The sequence below is a fragment of the Trachurus japonicus genome, chromosome 21 (assembly GCF_045865225.1).
Source record: "Trachurus japonicus isolate A0001 chromosome 21, Traja_1.0".
Lineage (NCBI taxonomy): Eukaryota > Metazoa > Chordata > Actinopteri > Carangiformes > Carangidae > Trachurus > Trachurus japonicus.
Window position 1 is genome coordinate 24,718,650 of NC_140927.1, and position 22,706 is coordinate 24,741,355.

Below are 22,706 nucleotides of genomic sequence, written 5' to 3' on the forward strand. Positions count from 1 at the left end.
TCGCCATATATGTTGTATTCTTTAACACAAAATGCATGTACAGGATATTTTCCTTGCATTCCTGCCTCTCGGGCAAGCAAGCATGCGCATGAGACTCTCAGCTTTCGCCTTATTTGGATATGGTAATGAGTGGCTCGGGACAGCCAATGAGGAGCGAGCGATCGTACACGTGACGGTAAAAGACCGCTTGGGGGGCGGGGCCAGAAGCGGAGCTTAGGTTAAAAGCGGTGGACAAGACACAGCGCATTCAGTGTAGGGAGAAGCAGGGACTCTCTGTGAGGGGGAACTTTGTTACTATGAAACTTAGGAATATTTGCAAAATATTGTAAAAATTATCAAAATCCCTCGTGAATCAATAACCTGCCCCTAGGGTTTGAGTTTTTTAGTTTAGTTCGCCCGGAAAGGGCTTCTACACTCACTATTCTTACACTTTTTTGAAAGAATGTGTGAGACAGACAGTTAGCCAGCTAGCTAGCTAGCTGAGAGGTGATACAGGCGGCAGGAGAACAAAAGATTTTTTTTGCGTTTGACCGGTTGTACTGACACCAAGTCCATGCAGAACGTGTCATTACCATCACAATGCCCGTTTTACTTTTTCTGATAGACACGTCCGCTTCAATGAACCAGCGCACCCATCTGGGCACTACCTATCTGGACATAGCAAAAGGCGCTGTTGAGACTTTTATGAAGGTACTGTAACCACGGGACACATTAATACTGGGAGACCCCCAGATCATCATTGTACTACTGTTGCAAAGCTCAGCCTGTCAAACCTGATCTCTTCGATAACCGTAAATAATTCTCTACTATTTCCACAGCTCAGAGGGAGAGATCCGGCGAGCCGAGGGGACCGGTATATGTTGGTAAATTTTGAAGACGTTCCCTTCGGGATAAAGGTAGAGTTTGTTTTCGGGTCATGTCCATCATCTTTACATTGCGCAGATTGACTGTCCTTCTCCTCCTCCTCCATCGCTCCACCACGTTGTGATCGCTACATCAATTGTGTAGAGGAAAAATCTTCAGGAGGAGCTTTCATACCCCTTTTAAAACATGGCCGACATTTTGTTTCAATGTGAGCAGCAAGGAACTCTGGGTGTTATTTATACAGCGAGGTGATATCTTTTGGGGAGGGGGGTGAGGGCAGGAGGAGGAGGTGGAGGATGAAGAGGGGAGGCGGGTGACAGACTAGCCTACTTTAATTGTTTAGACCAAATTGTCACGGCGCACATGGCGACTTTTGCTTCACTTTGTGATTTATGAACCCGGCTCCGGTCGCATTAGCCTGCGTGAAACAGATCAAGGTCTTTGGCTGCTGTGCTGTCAAGTTACTGGCTTGGGCAAAGAGAGAGAGAGGAAGCGACCTATATTTATATAAGTGTTTATCAATTCTGAATAATAATAATAATAATGATGATGATAATAATTAAAAAAAAAAAAACTCTGACATATGCAGAAGTTGTCTTATGTTTACAACAGTGGGAGTTTGCTTTGTAGCTTCATGCATGGTGGTAATAACTAAATGTTTTGTTTGTTTTTTCTTCTTTTTTTTTTTTTTTTCCCCTTAAAGGCTGGATGGAAAGAGAGCCACGCCACTTTCATGACAGAGCTGAGGAACCTCCAAGCAACCGGACTCACAACTATTGGCCAGTCCTTGAGGACCGCTTTTGATTTACTCAATCTCAATAGATTAGTGACTGGGATAGACAACTATGGACAGGTACGTAGTCCTGAAGAGGACACAGAGTAAGGAAAAGCAGGGGTTTTTTTTGTTTTGTTTTGGGTTTTTTTTAGAAAGTACTATTGGGCGAGGTGCTGTATGCGCCTACCACCACCCCTCTTCTCCTCCTCCTCCTCCTCCTTCCACAGACCCCTACACCTACACCTTCTTCCCCTATCCCCCAGTCTTACAAGCATCAACCACCTGCATACTGTGACCCCCACACACTTTCAGTCATGTGCTCAAGACACAAACATAATGGCAACAAGTGCAAGGGGACAAAAAAACAAAAACAGGAACTACTTAATGTCAGAAACCGCTGTTGATGTCACCATTTGAATTATGCTCTTAAATCATGGATATCCTTATGCTACATTTCTAAACAGTTACTGTATCAACTTTAAACTATTAAGACCCAGCTCTGCATGATATCTCTTGCAGCTATAGAGGTATAAACGGCTAATGAGGTCTTTACAGATATTTGATATTTTATTAGGCACTCCCTGCTAAAACTAATGCACCCTAATGCAACATATTTGCTTTAAATATCATCATTCTTTTTTTTTTTTATTGGCGTTTTATTATGTTGAGTTTTATTGAAACCGTTTTAGAGAAATGTTTCAACCTAATGGTCAGTTTGGAGGTTGTGCTGCATTTTACTGGAGACGTGACTCTAATATTTAGTCTGCCCTCATTAACATAAAAATTCAAAACACCTCATCATCATCGGTACAACTTTTCAAAATGACCATGAAGTTGAATCAGTGACTCCCCATGTGAGTTTAAAACAAACTGAGTATTAAAACCTTCATGAAGATGGGATTTATTTCAGGATTGAGTCATATTATTATTTAAACCCAGATGGGTCTAATAAACAGTCACTTAGTGTAGTTTCCAGCTCGCCCATGGCCGTTTTTAAAATGTTTATGGCAATTTAAGTTTAAGTCTTTGTCTTCTGTCCTGCATTAAGCATTGCTACCAAGCTTTTTCCAGAAGACTTTTTTTGTTTTCTTGTCTTGTGCTGCGATCCAGTGTGGAAAGATTGTTTTTTCTTTCCGTGCAGCTCGGCAACAAACATCAGAATTTTTTCTCACAAGATAGCGGTTGAATTATTTATGTATTGTTTTACACAAAGTTGTGGATTTCGAGCCATTCAAGGAAAAACTATACAGTTGTTACAATGGTAGAGAAAGTTAGCGGGGAAATTGAGCTTTAAACTTAACTTTTTTCTGATGTTATTGTTCTTATATTGCACAACAACATTTGCGATTTGTGAATTAGAAACACGTCTCACCTTCGGCCGAGCAGCGGAGTGGGTCTGAGTCACAGCTGGGGGCTGAGGGGGGGCGGGGGGGCTGCAACAAGTATTCACTGAGCCCACAAAAGTCTGTAACTAATTCAGTGTTACTGGTGCAAGTCCAGAGAGTGCCGCCTAATGACATCACCAGTTTAGTTTCTGTGGTCAAATTTCCAGTTCAGGGAGGCAGTTATTGAAAGCAAAGCTATTGTGGATACACTCCTCTGTATCCACAATAGATAGAAATAGTGAGTCTGTGCAGTTTTCAGAGTGTTAAAGCCTTATTTATCTGCAACGCGTGACTGTGTCTTGTGCAGTGTGACACAAAATTGAGTCTCATCAGAAAGAACAAATCTGAGAAAACAGCTTTCAGGAGATGTAGCACATCACCTTGTAATATTTTTTTGACTTCAGTCCAGCATATTTTTTTTTCCTGCCAGGGAAACAGTCAGATATTATTAACGTAAGCTTAAAAGTCTAGTCCACATCCAGCTTGACTGCAAGGAGAGTCTGCACACATGTGGTTGGTACAGAATCTGGATGTCTTGTTTCCCCTCTGTGGAGGTAAGTCAGGAGGGGTGGGAGAGCAGTAATGAATGTTTAACCAGCATTTCCAGTCTGGAACAAGTCGAGCCCATCCCACCATCCATAGTAATTCATACACACACAGCACAACATAAAGCTCGTCTGACGCTCTCCATGAGTTTTGAATGCCAATTGCCAACCGCGCTGTTGGATATGATATGGACGCACACGTGTCTATAAACGCAAACAGAACATGCGGAGGTCAAGGTTACAGTGTCCTGGACTAGTTACTGTGCTGACCTCTAATGACAGGTGGATTTGACAATGATTATAATTTAATGACCAGCTCTCTCTCTCTTTCTGTCTCTCTCTTTCTCTCTCTGTCTTTCTCTCCTCGGCCTCCTCACAGCTGGCAGAAGATCAATTTCAGCACAGAGGGCGCACTCCCCTCAATCCACAATTTGACTCTGACATCATAACCATAATTGTAATTACTAGTATCCAGTACATTCGTTTACAAAGGAAGTGTTGTAATAACCGTTGTTACAGAGCTGATGAGAAAATAAATGGACAACACCACTGTTTTCCCCACATCTTAAATAGATATTCAGTTTCTAAGATTATAAAAAACCACAAATCTTCACATTAGAGTCCAGCTAAAGTTCGACTTTTTCGCTTGATAAATGAGCTAATCATTTTCCACACATTGATTAATTGGCTAATTGTGTGAGTGCACCGCGCTTCCCGTGAGCTCTTATTGTCTTTTTGTTTCTTTTTAATTGAAGCTTTGTCCAGTTTGCTGGAGAGGATTTTTCGAGGGCGCAGCGTCTTTAAAGTGATTTTGTTTATTAGCTAACTGTTGTTTGAGAGCAGGAGCCAGGTTTACTGTAAACAGGTCACGGTGAGTAGATGTTAGTAGTGATGAACTCGTAATCTCGTGATCTGAAACTCCGTGTCATGTTCATGTTTGCGAGGGAGCAACCGGCTGAACCCTCTTTTTTTTTTTTCTCCCCACGATGTAGTTCATTTCTTTGAGCAGTCAGACCTGACAGAGGTTTCATCAGCACCCTGACTACACACGCTTCCTGTCGTATGTGTTGTTCAATCTCAATTTGCCTCAACATCTGTAAATCAAAGCCAATCCATAGCGACGCAGTGGGTCTGGCTTGGACGGCCCTAGTATTTGAAGTGCCCTGTTTAATAACTCGATATCTTTCGCTTGTGTCTCTCCAATTTAACTCGTAAAGAAAAGTCAAGTTTGATTTAGTCATTGTCGTGCTCCCAAGTGCTGAAGGTGTGAAGATGTTGTGTGGCAGATAGTGAGAGAGGCAGAAGACGGAGGAGGAAGGCCCTATAGGGGAGCTGATAGTGCCCTGGAGTGCTTCTCTCTACAGTAACAAAGAGCCCTCCAGGTTGCCAGGCATCTGAGACGACTGTCCCTTGGGAGATGGAAGAGGGTATGAAGGAGGAGGAGGAGAGGAATCCTGACACAGATCAAGGTTTCATTAAGAGCAGAGTGAAAGAGCACAAGAAAGAGGACAAGGGAAGGATGAGAGCGAGGAAATGATATGACCTGGTGATGTTTGGCCATCAGTTAACGTGTCAGCGGGGGGAGGTAAACAAGGCTCTAATGGATCTCCATCAGTCTGCCACTGTGTTAGCAGACCACACATTCTGCTGCTTCAGCTGCACCTGGCTGTAGCTGACCATATTGACAGGTCTGCACCTGATTAAGGCTGCAGTTAATGATTATTTTCACTATCGACCATTGCATTTATCATCTTTCCAATGAATCAATGTAGTCTATAGGCAATAGCAAGTCCAAAAACAGCTAGTTCGTTCTGACAAATAACTCCAAATTGAACATTTCAGCAGTAAAACAAGCACTCATCAATAGTTGATTATTTCTCTGTATGGTGACTTATTATTAGTAGTTTGCACGTGTCAATGCACTGACCAGCCGGGAGTGTAGAGGACAAGATTAAAGGAGTAGAGCTGTCTGGCTCTGTATTGTCAATATGGGCTGGTGCAGTTCCCCCAAAATCTAATTTTAATAGCTGTGTTTGAAGCTCTGTCAGGAGTGGAGCGTGCACGCGTAGCGGCAGTGAAAAGCTAAGTGAGCTGATGTGACATGGATGAAATCATCATCAGTCTTCTGGCCTCATCTCCCCGCTCATTAGCATGCTAAGAAAGTGCCTGATATCATAAAGTGATTTTTTTTTGGGGGGGGGAGAAGGAGGAGGAGGGGGAGGAAAAAAATCCAGGTTGTCATGGATACCTACAGCACCGTGGATCTTGGTAGTATTCTGCTCTATTTACACTGGGCTGTTTGTGTTACCGGACAAATCCATCATTCAGCAGAAACCGCAGCCTACAGGTAGAGTTCAAACTGAGCGGGGTCCACATCCATTAATAATGGCACCGCTGTCAGAACAGGATGGCCTTTATGAAGTCCGTATGACTCGGCGAAGTCAGCGAGGGGTGCAGCGCGTTGACCGTTTGCTGACAGGACTTGTCGGGCTTGCGTTGAGGTTAACTCACCACATTTTTTTCCCCGTGGCCTCTGTGGAGATCCCACAGGGCCGATGTATAGAGATAAATGCAGCGCTGCTCTAGTTTCATTTTTGTCCGAGCGGACTCTGCTGATGTCGTGAAATATTGTGAGGTCTAGCAGAAAAGAGGGTTTCATATAGATCCTCAGGTAATACGCTCTGCCATCTTGAAAGATAGAGCGAACGTATTACTGCAGTGTGTGTCTCAGAGGTGTAGATGTAGTCGCTCTCTACTAAAGAGTGCACTTTTCCTGTTTCTATTTATTATCCCCTGGAGTTAAGGTTCTCTGTTTCACACACCCACTCACTTAAAATAGATCTCCTGTAAGTTATCTATGCACTGATGGGTTAAATCTGCTCCTTTGTGCTTGAGATGCTTTAAGTGCCTTAAATATATAGGGGCTCAATTCCAATATGAGTTTGCTGGTGGTTTCTATAAATGCACTTAACCTGTTTTTAATTTGCCTCGCTGCTTTTATCTGCTCTCATTCTTTAAGGTTTAAATTCATTGTGAATTTATGTTTTGTTTCTTTTCTCTCTTTTTCTCTTTGCAGGGAAGGAATCCCTTTTTCCTCGAACCGGCCATCATCATCACAATCTCCGACGGCAACAAGTTGACGGGCAGCAGCGGAGTCCATGACGAGGTCAGCCCAATGTCTCCGTAAAAAAGACCGGAAGGGTCCCGGCCAATCAGGAGGGCACTCCTGCTTGGTTGGAAGACGACTCAAGAGCCTGTCTCATCCCACATTGTTCACTTTAACACAAGCATCAAACTCGCTCCTTTTCCTACTGTGTCACTGAGACTGAAAGTCTGATTCACACAGACGCCGCTCAATGAAGTCTGTTAAAATTAGATTCATCCTATGACTCTGCAGCAGCGCCATCATGTCTGACCCTCTGTCACTGTGAGATACCTCTCAGCTCAACATGTGTATCTCTACTTAAGATGAATGATAGAAACTATACCGCTGGTCAGATAGCAAGTATCAATTTATCATCAGTTATTTTCTTGATTAATTGATCAAGAATTTGATCTATGAAGTCTCATAAATGGTTAAAAAGCCTCTTTCAATTTCCCAAGTCCCAAACATTCAGATTTCTAGTTTTATGTCCTCAATTTTTCATCCTTGAAGTCGAAAAGACCAGAATCTAATTACATTTTTGAACCAACAACCACTGAATACTTTGCTTTTCTGAAATAACCCAATCATTTATTTTTTTTAAGTAGTCTTCTAAAAGGCAAATTGTAGTTCCCCAGAGCCAAATATGATGTTTTAAAATAATTTTGTCTTATCAACAGTGATTTTAGCAGCGATCTGCTAATAATTCCCTCTTTTTTTTCTTTTTTTTCTCTTTAGTTTATTTCAAACCAGACCATAATAGACACAATTCAACAAGACCGTTAACAGAACAAGAACAACCAGACAAAACAAACAATTAACACTAACATATATCAATACAGTAACAGTACAGTTAGAAAATAACAATACCTGGCGTGAAAAGGTTGAAATTAGCTTCAAAACATGAAACATGTCAAACAATGTCAGATTAAAGCCATGACCCGGTAAACTCCATCTTTATTTATTTATTTATTTATTTTTGATCCTCCTCTGTAAATTGCCGTCTCCTCTCCATCTGCCGTCCATGTTTCTGGTTCTCCTCCCTGTGGGATGGAGAGAGAGGTAAAAACTTGTGCAGTTCAAACACATACAGCTAAATCCTTGATTCTGCTGCCGTACTCTAATTCATGGCTCCAGTGATAATTTCAGGCTTGTGCCCGTTCAGACTGCGGCGCAAGTTACCAAGTGGCGTTCGTTCGGCGGGGACAGCTGACTTAAATTGCAGCTTTTCTAGCAGATGGTTATTTAAAAGTCTGGGCTGACCGGAGACGTGTCTGAAAAGAAAATGTGCAAACACAAAATGATAGAGCCTCCTGTTGTGAAGAGATGAACACTAACATTTTCAGTTTGAAGTGGCTGCTTTAATGCCATAAAACAGTTTGTTGTAGCTGCCTATTAAGTTTTATTTTGTGATCGCAGCATGATGCAAATGTTCTGCATGCTGAAATGAGAAAAGTCGATGTAAAATAAGTTGAAATATATGATTTTTGGATAATTCAGTGCAGTAAATACTTGTTAAATCAAGGTACTTTGTCTATAGTCTCATAAAAAGACATTATCGTTTATTTTTAACATCACCCCAACAGCTAAAAACAACTAATGCTACTAAAGAGGAAACTGCCTTGTTTCTGGTTATGATCTACACTCCCTCTGTCATTAACACCGTCTCCTCCTCCTCCTCCTCCTCCTCCTCCTCCCTCCAGCTCCACCTGCCTCTGACCACGCCGCTGCCGGGGAGCGAGCTGACCAAGGAGCCCTTCCGTTGGGACCAGCGCCTGTTCGCTCTGGTGCTGCGGATCCCCGGGAACGCTTCAGTGGAGCCCGAACCCCTCGGAGGCGTCCCGCCTGACGACTCTCCCATCACCCCCATGTGTGAGGTCACAGGAGGTAGGCGGACTGCACTGCTGCTGGGGCGTTTTGGTTGAGATGTGTGTTTTGCAGAGTGTATCGCTTAAAGAGGCTCCAATTTTAAAGGTCAGCGTACTTGTTAGACAGAGTAGCACTCAGCCTCTACAAACAGCTGCATGATGGAGGAACATTATCAAGTCTGAGAAAATGTCTAGGTTAGAGTTCGACTTTATACTTCACATGATAAACTCAGGCAATGGAGTTTGAGAGACGAGGCAGAGAAGTGTGTCGGTGTCAGCTGGTGACAGCCTTTTATCGGTTTACTTGTTTCATACTCAGTCACATACAGTATATACAATTTTATATACAGCCCTGTTCCAGATGAAAGTGCTGTCATTAACATATTTTTGGGTTGCAACACCTGTTCTGTGGTTTCGGTTGGCTGAAAGAGAAAGTCATTAGCTCGTTCATGCCAGATATTGTGTGGTTAGTTGACTTAGAAGTGTCATGTAATGTTTGACTTCACTCTGGCGACTCTTCACCCTCAAGTTTGTCCAAAAAGTCGCAGAATTTGTCGCTTTTTGGAAAGAAAAAACATTGCTGTAGGAGCTGTTAACTAAGTCTGTTAATGTACGGACAAAGGTGCCAAATTTATAAACTCTTAAAGAGCAAACACCGGTGGAAATACTCCCAACAGTGGACTGACAGTGGTGTAACCTTATGACTCAGTCACGCGGCATTTGGCTGACCAACGATGTAACTTGTAACCTGATCACTCAGCCAGTCAGCGACCTTTGCGTTTACATCATTTACAGCCAATAATATTACAAACAGTCCGATAATTAGGAGAGAGGAAAACATCTCACAACACGAGTCGGAAGCTTCTGTGTCTGCAGGATTTATATTTCATTAATGAAGTCGAAGTAATTATGACCTGCAAAGAGAAACAAAAGTGAAAACTACATAGTCATGCTCAGTCAGTAGACTCAGACTGCACAGACAGCTGGCTAATGTGAAAACATCGCTGTGTACAGGGACTTGTTTCTGTCAAACAGCTCAAAACAACAAACTACATCCTGCAAACTGATCATACAGTTAATTCAACACTGCTCTGAAACGGCTCCAATAAAAACTGGACATTAAAGGAGGACTTGTTTGACTCCATTAGTTTTAGCTAGGTGTGACTTCTTATAAACTGCCAACTGTGCGTAGACGCCATCCATGCTGGAACTACAACATCATGGACGAACTCCTCCTGGGAGTGACACAGGCCTAATTTCTACAACAGTGGAACATGCTGGGACAAGCTCAAAGTATTTATAACACCAGATCAAAATAGCTATTTGTTTAATGCATTCTGCAGCCTCGCTGATGAATCATCTCTGTCAATACACAGAAAAGGGAGAATGAGGTTTTTTTTTTGGTAAGAGAAAAAAACTTGATGATGGAGATAAAGATCGCCTTGGCAACTGTTCTGTTTTTTAAAAATCGTCAGGGGACAGCCCGAAGCTCTCCTCTTGCTCAATAATGAAAGTGACTTAAGTTTTCCGATCCCGTAACAAGCGAGCGCTATTGAGTACGCTCGTGTTTTAACCACCAGGAGCGCCTGGGAAAGAAGGAGGGGAGGGGAGGGGTTAAATGCTTTGCTCAAGTTCACTTCAGCAGTAAATGTTGACTGAGGCTCCAGATTCTCCCACCTGGTCCAGGATCGGAGCTGTATTCATCCCACTCACAGAGGCCCCATCACATACTCTCAGGCCAAGGATTTTCATCTGTAATCCCCCCGGCTGCAGTCAGAGAGAGAGGAGAGAGAGAGAAAAAGAAAAACCCAAACGCTGGCTGCCGACCTACCACTGTTAAAGAACATCCACTTATAGAGGTAGACTTTTATCCCTGCTGTCTCCAGTCCTCATGCTGCCTGCCTGGTGGTGGAAGCAGCTGGCAGGAGGAACAGACTAGAATGATGCTGATGGCAGGTTAAGATTAACGTCGCACACAGAGAACAGAGCACACACCGAAAGCTTGTGTGGCAGTCAGTGGGCGCTGAATGCAGAACATGACACAGCTCCATTGTCACCGACGGGGGTCTACAGTACATGCTGCCTGTCCATTTTACTGCTGATGGCAGACCTGACACAAAGCCACGGCCTTTTGAAATGAGCGAGTGAATGGGTGCACAACAAGGTCACTGGAGGTGAAGTTGGAGGCAGCGGACGAACCGGGCCAGAAGGCTGAATTAGACTAATCAGCTGTAGCTTTTGGGAAGATGAAGCGTTTTTTATTTTGTACTCGTGTGACCTTTACTGCGTCCTCCTGTGTGTGACGACGACGACGACGACTAAAAAACCGAAGCAGATTCGCGGCTCCGCTGCTCCGCGGCCACGTCTCATGCAAATGCACCTTTTTTGCATCCTCTCTGTGTAGAGAGACTGATACCAACTCCCACCGTAAAAAGATAAGCACTTTGCTAAGTAGAGGGCGCTTGAAATTACACCGTAGTCAGACGCTGCCGAGTTTTAAATGAAACTAAGAGCACTCTGCATTTCAACAGCATCGTGTGCTTTCATCCAGGAACGTTGTCGGGAGAGGTTGGTGCATTTGTACTCGTTTGTACACGTTTGACTTCTGGCAGCTGGCACCAGGTTTGGGTCCTGGTTTCAAGTTGGTAAAACACCTGGATGGGTTTAAGTTTTAATCTGAAATCCCCCATCCCCGCTCTCACACAAGGAAAGTATCAAACAAAACAATGGGTTAGTCATCCAAGTATCAGGATTACACAATAATAACTGAATCATACATTTTGGATTCTTCCCAGAATTCACCTTCAGTTTCATTTTTCTTTTTATTCATAAATGAAGATTTTACTGTCTGTGCAGCCCTTGTTGCACCTAACCACAGTCTGCACCTGACTTTTTAAATGAACAATGAATTTGAATATTATTGAAATCGCAGTATGACTAAGTGCAATATCCGACATGCAGGAGATGAAGTTGTTTATCTGAAGGTAAAATGTGTCACAGGTGAAGCGCTGTAGTTGCGACATAGATGCTCCAGCTTTTAAAAACACTGTGGGTTGGACCTCAGTACAGTCGTAACAAAACAGGCATCTCGTGTTATTCATTGATAAAGCTCCGCTGTTAAAGCTTAAATCTTAATATATCTCTAATATTATCAGCACACGATCCAGTAACTACTTCACCCTCAGTGTCCAGAACAAACTACCCTCAATCTGGAGTCCCATATTTCTCTTAGAGATTTTAAATCCTCATTATTTGATGTCTTTTATGGGTATTTTAAATACTTTTCTTTATATTTCATTTTCTTTGTTTTTTGTATTGCGTAGTTCTGTTGTCTTTGTTGTTGCGGCTGCTTTTTTTCCCCTCAGGCCTCTGGGAAATTAGATTTTAATCTTGATGAGATAACCTGATTAAATAAAGTAAAATAAATTACATGTATTCTCCAGATGTAGGAAGAACATGCCTCTTTAGTACAAGACATCTGAGCAACAATCAGTTGTGTTTTCCCCACTTAAATGAAAAAAATCAAGAAAGATGTTAAATTTGATGTAATTTGCAGCTTTTAAATCTGCACTTTTGAATATTTTCCAAATTAAGTGTGGATGAAATAACACGTAATTACCCAGTAAAGGCGGTTGCTCTTTACAACAAACCCACAGAGAGTTCCCACCCGTCTCTGTAGCTCCCCTCAGTGCTGTGGAGTCTCTTTTTTTTTAGCCTCTTTTAGCTCATTCTTTTGTTTTTATGGCTCATAAAACACTGTGAATCCAGCGCAGACCGCTGCTTCCAACAAACAAGCTTTGATAAACCCTGCGCGCTTCCGTGCACTACCTGCTCGGCTTCAAACGGCAGACACACGAAGACGGAGACTAGCGGGAGAAGAAAGTGGAGCGTTTAGCAGCTAATGAGCCAGATATTTCTCTCAGGTGTTGGCAGAGCTGAAAAGAGACAGAATATTAGATTTGTTTCAAATTAATGCTGCTTTAAACTAAACTAGATTTGAAAGGAGCCAGATTAACAAGTGTATAAACTGTTTTAAGTTACATCAGATTCAGTAAAGTGCAATCCTACACACTCATTCATATTTTTCAGTGTTTATACTTAAATATGTGTGTCTGTGTGTTGCAGGTCGTTCCTACAGTGTGTTTTCTCAGCGTATGTTGAATCAGTGTCTGGAGTCTCTGGTGCAGAAGATTCAGAGCGGAGTGGTGATAAACTTCGAGAAGACCGGGCCCGACCCCCCTCCGCTCGAGGGTAAAGAGACGCCTCTGTTTGTCTACATGATATTTATTCCCTGCTTTTAGTTTTTCTAAAGACCTCGTTGACAACTCGCTGCACTGCATCTGTTTGATTAGTGGAGAAGCTCTTTGCTTTCTCCCACTCACTGTTTTTTTTTTTTTTTTTAATCCTCTTTGAGCTTTTCTTCACTGTTGTTCATAAACAGCTGGTGGATGTCTCTGTTTAAACCCCCACCTTCGTGCTTTAACAGCCTACGCGCTGTTTTCAGTTTATCAAAACAGTTTTGTTTTGTGTCACATCTCACAAACACCTTCTTGTCGGAGCTGCTGTAGTCGCTGTAAAGTGAACCTCCTCCCCCCCTGTTATGTTTCCCCGCTGCACAGACGCTCCGGCTGAGGCGCTCAAGTCTGGCCCGCAGCCGTGGCACTGCTGTCACAAGCTCATCTACGTACGACCCAACCCCAAGACCGGAGTTCCCATCGGCCACTGGCCCGTCCCCGAGGCCTTCTGGCCGGACCAGAACTCCCCGACCCTGGTAGGACACTTGTAGAGGAATCTTCCAAACCAAATCAAAGTAGATTGTTTGTATGTTCCAACCATGTACATTGTGAATGTCAAAGATATGAATGCAAGAATTGTGTTGTTTTGTTTTTATCATCACCCACTAGAGCAACAGCAGAGAAATCATGAGGTTTTTATTTTTCATTTTTAAAAGGAAACTGAAGCGGTACATAATCAGCAGCAAGAGTGAACAGACACATAACAGGCTTATTTATGTGTTTACATGGACACAGCATAAAAAAAACAGTTCCTACCTTGGTAATCGAGTTAAAAGGGAAGTAATGAAGGTAATAAACCAGAATAACAAAGGTCAAAACTAGATTAATAAAGGCAAACAAATTGTAAATAAAGGTACAAGAAGTAAGTGGACAGGTTATACACATGTTTTATCTACATACAAAGATTAGATAGATAGATAGATGGATAGATGGATAGATGGATAGATAGATAGATAGATAGATAGATAGATAGATAGATAGATAGATAGATAGATAGATAGATAGATGGATACGCTGAACATTTATTTATTCTAAAATGTGTATATTTTAAAATAAGATATAATCCTTTATTTGAGTTCTTTTAAACTAAAAACATTTTCTTATAAAGTAAAACTGTCCAGCATTAGGTTATAATAAATGTTAGGAGATCAATACTCCACGCTCAAGATATATAAACTTAAACATTCAGTCTTTTTGTAGACGGGCTAAAAAGGACATTTAGATCTAAAATTAGATGGTCAGTTTTAGTAAGTGTTTATTGTTCCTGTGTGTTAACATGTACTATAACTGTATTTACCCCCTCCCCTCTCTCTCTCCAGCCCCCTCGCTCAGCCCACCCCCACGTCCGTTTCTCCTGCCTGGACGCTGAGCCCATGGTGATAGACAAGGTGCCCTTCGACAAGTACGAGCTGGAGCCTTCGCCTCTCACACAGTATATTTTAGAGAGGAAGTCCCCACACACCTGCTGGCAGGTACAGCACCACACACACACACACACACACACTCACACACGAGAAATTGTTTTTGAGACAGGGCATTAGAACAAAAGCTGAAATCCATTTTGTTTTTAGTTACTTCATTTTTCTCTGAGTGGTGGAATTAAAGCGGAACGAGGTGAAACGCTGTGTAACATTATTTGTATTCAAGTCTCCTGGTGGTTTGATGGTAAATTACCTGCGGTGCACACCTGAATATTAACAGCTGAGCAGCTTCAAGTGCAGGTTTCTCTTCTAAAGGATTGTTCATACATTTATTATTATTATTTAGCGGACGTGTTAAAGGTTGTTTTTGTTTTGTGATTGTGCTGACTTCCCTCGCTCTCTGTCTCGTAGGTGTTTGTATGTAACAGTGCCAAGTACAGTGACCTGGGCCAACCCTTCGGCTACTTAAAGGCCAGCACGGCTCTCAACTGTGTCAACTTGTTTGTGATGCCCTACAACTACCCCGTACTTCTGCCACTTCTGGGTAAGAGAGATGGATCGATTTCTAATCCTCCTCTTCAGTTTCTCTGTACGTGATCCTCTGCAATTATTTCTCTTACAGCGCTCAATTATTCCACTTAACGTTTGTCTCTCTGCAGATGACTTGATCAAAGTGCACAAGTTCAAGCCAACCATCAAGTGGCGGCAATCCTTCGAGAACTACCTGAAGACCATGCCTCCGTATTACATTGGGGTGAGTCGGGGTCCCTCTGCAGCTCTTTAGCTTTTGATTTGACACATTAAATAATCTGGTTTTACATTAAACAATCTCTGTTTTTCCTCTCCAGTCTTTGAGGAAAGCTCTGAGAATCATGGGAGCTCCGAACCTGCTGGCCGACAACATGGAGTACGGCCTGAGCTACAGTGTGGTCTCCTACCTGAAGAAGCTCAGTCAGCAGGTGAGCTGTTGGTCTATGCGAATCGTTTTTTATTATAAAGTTGTTGATTAGAACTTTTGTTTATTTTTATATGACTGTTTTATTAATACAAAATTAAATACTAATGTACTAATACTAATTTAACATGTTTCTCTTGTTTTGATAATTAGAGAAATTTAACAACTATATTAAAAGACTTAACAATAGTACCTTTGTATTTTTATCAGAAATACTTTATCATCGGTCTTCTTCGGCAATAATAAATGGTATATAAAATGTTATATTTTATTAATAAAGCGCTGTAATGAAGGTATCAGCAAGGACGTTTAAAAATTTAAAATTTTACCACCTCATGTGAAAGCACATTTTATACTACAACTGTTTTATTGTATTGTTGTATACAGTCACCACATAAGTGTCAACTAGCAGATTTCTAGTTATCTTCAAATACATAAACACAAAAATCTGCTTACACTTAAAACTATAAACCCTTACAAATCATCTTAGTTTATAAATTGCACATAAAAGCTAAATAGGAGGATTAAAGGAAAGTGTTTGCTTTGTTTTTATGATGCTACTGCCACTCCTCCACTGCATTACATCTCACAACATCTGATTTTTTTTTTTTTTCATATTTCCAGTCAAAAATCGAGTACGACAGATTGATCGCCTCGATTGGTAAAAAGCCGTCGCCCGAGGCCGGCATCAAGGTGCGCTGGCGAGGCGGAGGAATCTCTCTGGCCCAGCGCAGAGACTTCATCCAGCAGCTGCAGAGTCTCACAGGAGAGGCGCCGGCTCTGCCCCTGGAGCTCAACCCCAAAGAGTTTCAAGGCTTTCACTTGGCACTGCTCAACAAGGTCAGATTATTTTTACATTATTATTCAACCTTCATATAACAAAGTTTGTCTCCACACTGATTTTACAGCAATTTTGATTTCCAGCCTTGGAGCAGTCTCGTGAATGTGTCAGACTTTTCCGTCCTTCCCGTCTTTCCATCCCACTCTCCTCCTGATATGTTTATTGGGATGTTTTATGTAGCCTGTTTGAGCGCTTCAGCTTTCTGTCATTTGAAAGATGGCCGTCTTCTTTCAGGCTGTATCCTCCCTGTTAGAGCTAGTATGACAGTATATCAACAGAAAACCTTCAAACTCACATCGCTCACTTTCCTCTCCCCTCCGCCTCGTGTGTCTTCATCAGGGCCTGAAGCCTCAGAGCTTCAGGAATCCCTACGACATCCCCCGCAGCCACCTGCTGGACCAGCTGAGCCGAATGAGGAGGAATCTGCTCAACACCAGCGTCTGTGCTGTCCGAGGGCAGGACTCGGGTAAGTCGCCGTGCAGTTTCGCCACATTTATTTCATCATAAGAAGATCAGATAAGAGTTGCTCTTCTTCCTCCATGTTGGTGACTTTCTCCTGTCTCCCGTCCAGACCAGCTCCACAGCGTGCCAATCGCCCAGATGGGCAACTACCAGGACTTCCTCAAAGCTGCTCCTCAGCCTCTTCGAGACGCCGACCCCGAGCAGCCCAAACGCCTGCACACGTTCGGCAACCCCTTCAAACTGGACAAGAAGGTTAGTCCCAGAGACCGATCATCTTTTTATGAGGAAAAATCGCGCAGATCGACGGTTGCACTTTATCGTTAACCGTCTTCCTCTCTCGCTTTTCTCTCAGGGCATGATGATCGACGAGGCGGATGAGTTTGTGACGGGCCCGCAGAACAAGGGGAAGAGACCGGGAGACAGCAACAACATGCAGGGCGGAGGTCCAAAGAGACGCCGCTGTATGTCGCCTCTGCTGCGTCAGGGCCGGGCTTACACCCCTCCGGTCACGCCCCCGGCCAGCCCTCGACCCACAGCAGGTGAGATTTATAATGAGACAACAACACATTAAAGGTCCAGTGTGTAAAATAGGGGGTGACATCTAGCGTTCAGATTCTAGATCGCAGCAATTACTTGCTCGCTCACACATACCCCTCTTGACGGCAAAGTGACGGTGGCCTCGGAGGACAAAAAAACTTGTCTTCCACGACTGGGACGACTGAGAGTATTTCAGGAGCATGGAGCGATGAGGTGAAGATCTAAATCGATTTACGATATGTCTGCTGTTACTTGCTCCTTCTTCTTTCCTTCCACCTTCCTCTTCGTTGGTTAATTTTTGAATGCGAAACTCACGAAACAAACCGTACAAACATGGCGGCGCAAGATGGCAACACTCTCTGAATCAAGCCCCTTGCTAAATGTATTCATAAAAGAATAATTATAAGGCTACGAAAACCAAACAAATTTTATTTTATATTTTATTATACACTTATTCAAATATATTTATTGGAAGTATATTCAGATATTGCCAATAAACCTTGTTAATTATTACACACCGGACCTTTAACGTAACAGTAAACAATGGTGCGTTCCAGGCAGGCTTTTGAACCCGTAAGTCACGACTTCAAGTCACCAGTTACGAGTTTGTAGCGTTCCAGGCAAGTTACGAGTTACGAACTGGGAACTGGGAGTAGATCGATCTAGTACGAGTTCACAGGTGGGAAGTTACGAGTTTGACTGTACGTTCCAACGGGTAACCATAGGAACGGGGCGGAAAAACACGAGTTACGGGTTGCCTGGAACGCACCATAAAACAAACCTTTCTGGCTCAATGTGTTTTTATTAATTTATCACCAAAATTTAAAAAAACAAAACAATCATCTTTTAAATCTGTGATCTCACAGACTTGGACATGAGTGACGGAGCACCTGAACCAGACATCATCATCATCAACCACCTCAACCAGAACCACTACAGCTCGGACAGCGGCTCGGACTCGGAGGCCGATCACCCCTCGGGCCCCGTCAACCACCTGGAGAACCACACGGCCGCCGATCCCCAGGACCTTCTCCGGCACGGGGACGAGGAGGAGGAGGAGGAGGAGGAGGAGGAGGAGGAGAACGGGCGGCACAGGATGGGAGAGTTGTCGCCGGGCAGCGAGGAGGGGATGGAGGTGGTGCTGGTGGAGGACCAGCCGCCGCGTTACCTGTCACCCGCAGCTCTGAAGAAGCACATTCACACGGAGACGGCGAAGGTCAACAACGAGCTGAGGGCGCTCATCACCAAGGAGATCAGGAAACCCGGCAGGCGTGAGTAGAAAGGCTTCCTATACAACACCTAGCATGTTGTTTTTAAATATTTATCATCATGTGTTTGCTTTTAACTTTTTATATTAACAAAAATAATCTTAGAAAAATTACCAAATGAGCTTAAAAATGTTTAACAGTCTCTTATGGCAACTATATATGTCTGTGCATCAACTAGTGGTAAATATATTACTTAGATGTGATCAATAAAAATTGTGACTAAAATATGTAGTGAGACATTTTAAACTAAAAACATAAATGCAATTAAGTTACAGTTTAATATCATAATAGATCTGTTTCTGCAGTTTCTTATGAACTATTGTCCGACATGGACTAATAATTGATTTTGATTGATTGATTGAAGTGTTTATTTCGAATATGAAAATAAAATAATAAAAAAAGAGAATAAGACAAAACATTTAAACATGAGATATAGAATACATATTCGAAAAGGAGTGGGAAGAAGTAAAACTTATAAACTCCCACCCCCTCTCCTTACATATGACTAACTAAGATCCTTGTCTAAACATATCTTATGTTATGAAATAATAATCAATTCATCTGTGATGAACTAGTATCAGCTTCAGTCAACAGACAGAAAGAAAACTAAAAAAATTAATGAAATGTCAAAGTAATTTATTGTGCAAAACTGTAAAATTATGAGGATTTTATTTATATCATGTAAATATCTTGAATACTACTGTTAATCCAACTAGGAATATTTTAAGATGTCACCATGGTCAATCAAAGTTTATGTGTAATTTTTTTTTACCACTAATCAAGATGAGAATCTGTAAATGAAAATAATCATTATTTGCAAACTGAAAACAAACACCTCAATAAGCAGACTTTTTCTAAGAAATTACATTATTGTATGATTTCAGTGTTTTTGAGAATTGGACCCAGGGCTTCAGCTGTCATTAATCCTCAGTCGCCCTCTTTCTGTTTCAGACTATGAGAAGATCTTCCTCCTCCTGAAGCAGATCCAGGGAACTCTGGACACGCGGCTCATCTTCCTCCAAAACATCATCAAAGAGGCGGCCAGGTAACCAGACTGACTGACTGACTGACAGACAGGGGCACGTTACATCAGACTCAGGTTCAGGAAGGAATTAAAAATTAAATATTAAAACCACCACAACTGCAAAAAAGATATTCATCACGAATGGTAGGGCGGTGTGCAATCTTAAATAAGGTTTAGTTGGAATAAGAACTGCTCAAAATGCAGTTCGGTATAAAAAAAACAGAGCATCTCCAAATGATGAGTGTATTGATCGTGCTGGCCTGTCTGGCACAGATGCTGCTCTCCCACCAGACCACAGTGGATTACACCCACTTCCAAAGATTGGTGGAAGATTTTCGCCGTCTTGCATCAAAAGATCTGCACTTCCTCAGAAAGAAGAGTCGGCCCTTTTCAAGTGGAGACCTCGGTACTCGTAGTGCTTCACGCAGTTTTGTCACAGTTCTCCTCCTCAAGTCAAACACCATCTTCAACAGCACTACCACTACTGTAGCAGCTTCACTGCAGAGTCATCAGAGCGCCTGCAGGGGGCGTGATTCAGATTGATGCTGGAAGTCTGAGGTGATGAGGCACGGAGACAGGACAGTCCCCTGAGGTGTTCTCCTGTTACCAGCCACCACATCAGAAAATGAACTCCCCCTAGCCAAACAAACCAGGGTCAATTTAACTGATGGAAATCAAGGAGGCAGAACAACACACACAGCTGATACAATGTAATATAATGTAATAAGCTGTGAACAGAACCTCTGTATCCAAAATTCTCTTTCCAAGAATATTTGTCTTATTTCTAGTCAAAATGTCATTTCTAGTCAAAACAAATCAAATTATACTCAAGTAAGACTAGTCACATTAAAAAAGTAGCTTGTTTTAGACACTTCTTTCAAGCATATTTTCACTTGAAATAAGTAGAAAATCTGATAGTGGAGCAAGTTTTTTTCTTTCTTATTACAAGCACAAAAAAAAACTTGCTTTCACTGGCAGATTTTTTTTTACTTATTTCAAGTGAAAATTAGTTTGAAACAAGTGAGAATTATCCAAAACCAAGTTAATTTTTAGGTGATGAGTCTTATTTTAAGTGGAAAGAGATTGTTTTGACTAGAAATGAGATATTTTGACAAGAAATAAGACAAATATTCTTGGAAAGATTTTGAGTTTTTTCAGTGCATGAGCTGACATCATAACCAACAAAACATCTGTATTTTCTTCCTTAAATAAGAAAATATAATTATAAAAACATGTGAACTGTTGACTGTGGATGTGTTTTAAGTCTGAGTTATGATGTGTTGTTGTGTTTGTTCTCTGCACAGGTTCAAGAAGCGAGTTCTCATCGAGCAGCTGGAGAACTTCCTCGAGGAGATCCACAACAGATCCAATAACATGAACCTGAACCACGTGGACACGCTCTGAGACCGGCTCATTCCCAGACTGAACTTACTGATAGTGAAACCCGACAACCCTCCACATCCTCCTAAACAACCACACCCCAAACACCTGAAAAAAACCCTCCCGTACCAGGCTGGGGGACCCCAATCCGGAGACGAAACGAGACGACGTGGCAGCATCCAGCTCTCCGGCTCTCACCACTTCTTCTCCATTAAATCCACATCAGCGATGGTTGTGTTGGTTTCCATACAGTATGAATTAAAAGCAGTGTTGACCCTGGATGATGCAAGATATCAAAAAAAGTGGGGTGGGGGTGAGGGAGCATTTTATTGCTGCAGGGGAAGTGTTTCCTTATGCAATGAGATTTGTTGGGCCTGCTCTCCGACCTGTGAACCCGTCCTCAGGCGTCTCCACCTCGGTTACTTCTCCTCCCCTGAATAGACTGTCCGTTGTTGTTTTTTTAAAGCGAGGAATGAGAGTGAATGATCTCTCAAACGAAGGGGGAGGAGGACTAAACGGGGGACACCTCTGGGGAGGGGTGGTGGGAGTGAGGGGGGACACACAGATGTTTATGTTCAGTTTCTTTGTAGGAAGGGTTCAAGTCGTGTGTACGTTTCTCAGCCAACTCAGGGGCGGATGGGATCCAGCAGAGACGCTCGGCTCACCCATGCCTGTTCATTCGTTCTCTTCTTGGTTTTCTTGTTCTCGGTTTTCATGTTGGGTCTTCTCAATTCTTCTTCTTCTTTGCGTTTGGTTCTGTGGGAGGACGTGTCTGTTGTTCTGTGTGTGACTGTTGAACTTTTCACTTTCTACACTCCACTAACTGAAGCACTCCGCTGCTGTGCTCTTAAATGGGTAAATGCTTCAATTCAAATCTTGAATTTGTCAAACTTGTGGTTTAACTACCAGACTGACAGTTTATTATATAACTGAGTAGTAACTTAAAGAATGAATAATATTTGTTCCCCTCAGGGGGAGGGAGGGAGGGAGGGAGGGAGGGAGTAATGATCCACAGCTTTCATTACACTTGGAGACGGTAAACTCTAAAAAGTGTCTTTTTGCAGTGCGAGCTCTCCAAGAGGGCAACGCAGTACAAAGTAAAATCATTTATGAATGATGCAACATCATTGGTTACAAATGCTGAAATACAGGGACAAAAAAGCTCAGGAACTGATACTAATGCATCACGATCAGCAATAACATTGGAGATAGTTTTACCGCCCCACCCCATCCCTCCATCTTTGTCTTATTTTAGCCTGAAACAGCCGATATGCAACACAAACTGTTGTCCCCCCCGGAGCGCTGATGAACCAAGGTCTCGGATGCCAGCTTGTCCCAATGTGCTGGTCGCTGCCAAATAACATAACCCACCAACTCACCTGCCCCTCTCCCCCCTCCCTCCCTCCCTCCCTCCTCCTCGCCATGAATCTCAAACCAACTCCTTGTCACTTAACCGTGAATGCACTTGTGTAAATTTGAGAATGTTTATTTAATGTAATTTAAAAGAGAAAACTACCTTTTTTTATGTTGCAGATTTGTTGTTTTTCTTCCCCCCACAACAACAATCCTCACATTTTCCTTTAAGGCCTGTTCAAATTTGAATTTTCTCAAATATACACAAATAAACCGAATGAAGGTCTAGAGGTCAAGGGTTGATTTCCGATTCAGAGGGCAGCCCTCTTCCGTTCCCTCCCTCCTTGGACAGGGACCAAAATCTGCCATACTTGTCTTTGTTTGTGAAGAGGCCGCTACCAAAAGAGTATTTTGAATACACTGTAAAGATGTAAATAACCCTAGAGTACTATTTAAAGAGAATGTTCAGTGGAAAATGGCCTTTTTGTAAGTATTTCCATGAATAAAGTTTCTATTTTACACTGTGAAGGGCCATGTAAATAAAGTGTTCTGTAAAGATGTGACTCTGGGTCTCTAATTCTTTTAAATCCA

At 42.4% G+C, this 22,706-nt stretch overlaps 1 protein-coding gene across 1 annotated transcript; it reads left to right on the forward strand.

Annotated features, from left to right (window-relative positions):
- The first annotated feature begins 238 nt into the window (after positions 1 to 238).
- Positions 239 to 22,671, forward strand: ints6 (integrator complex subunit 6). Its single transcript, XM_085764286.1, has 18 exons — positions 239 to 690; positions 819 to 896; positions 1,568 to 1,717; positions 6,646 to 6,735; positions 8,415 to 8,598; positions 12,705 to 12,830; positions 13,199 to 13,350; positions 14,194 to 14,346; positions 14,707 to 14,839; positions 14,955 to 15,049; positions 15,144 to 15,254; positions 15,875 to 16,090; positions 16,431 to 16,557; positions 16,663 to 16,805; positions 16,906 to 17,092; positions 17,957 to 18,361; positions 19,310 to 19,403; positions 20,687 to 22,671. Exons 1-18 carry the CDS (start codon positions 580 to 582, stop codon positions 20,784 to 20,786), a joined length of 2,655 nt encoding a protein of 884 aa, XP_085620412.1. The 5' UTR covers positions 239 to 579; the 3' UTR covers positions 20,787 to 22,671.
- The last annotated feature ends 35 nt before the right edge of the window (positions 22,672 to 22,706 follow it).

What these genes read in the sequence shown, in the direction of transcription:
- ints6 (XM_085764286.1), top strand. Translation starts at nt 580, where the DNA reads ATGCCCGTTTTACTTTTTCTGATAGACACGTCCGCTTCAATGAACCAG. An exon ending in CTGTTGAGACTTTTATGAAG is followed by an intron (nt 691 to 818) that starts GTACTGTAACCA and finishes CTATTTCCACAG; the next exon opens with CTCAGAGGGAGAGATCCGGC. An exon ending in GGATAGACAACTATGGACAG is followed by an intron (nt 1,718 to 6,645) that starts GTACGTAGTCCT and finishes TTCTCTTTGCAG; the next exon opens with GGAAGGAATCCCTTTTTCCT.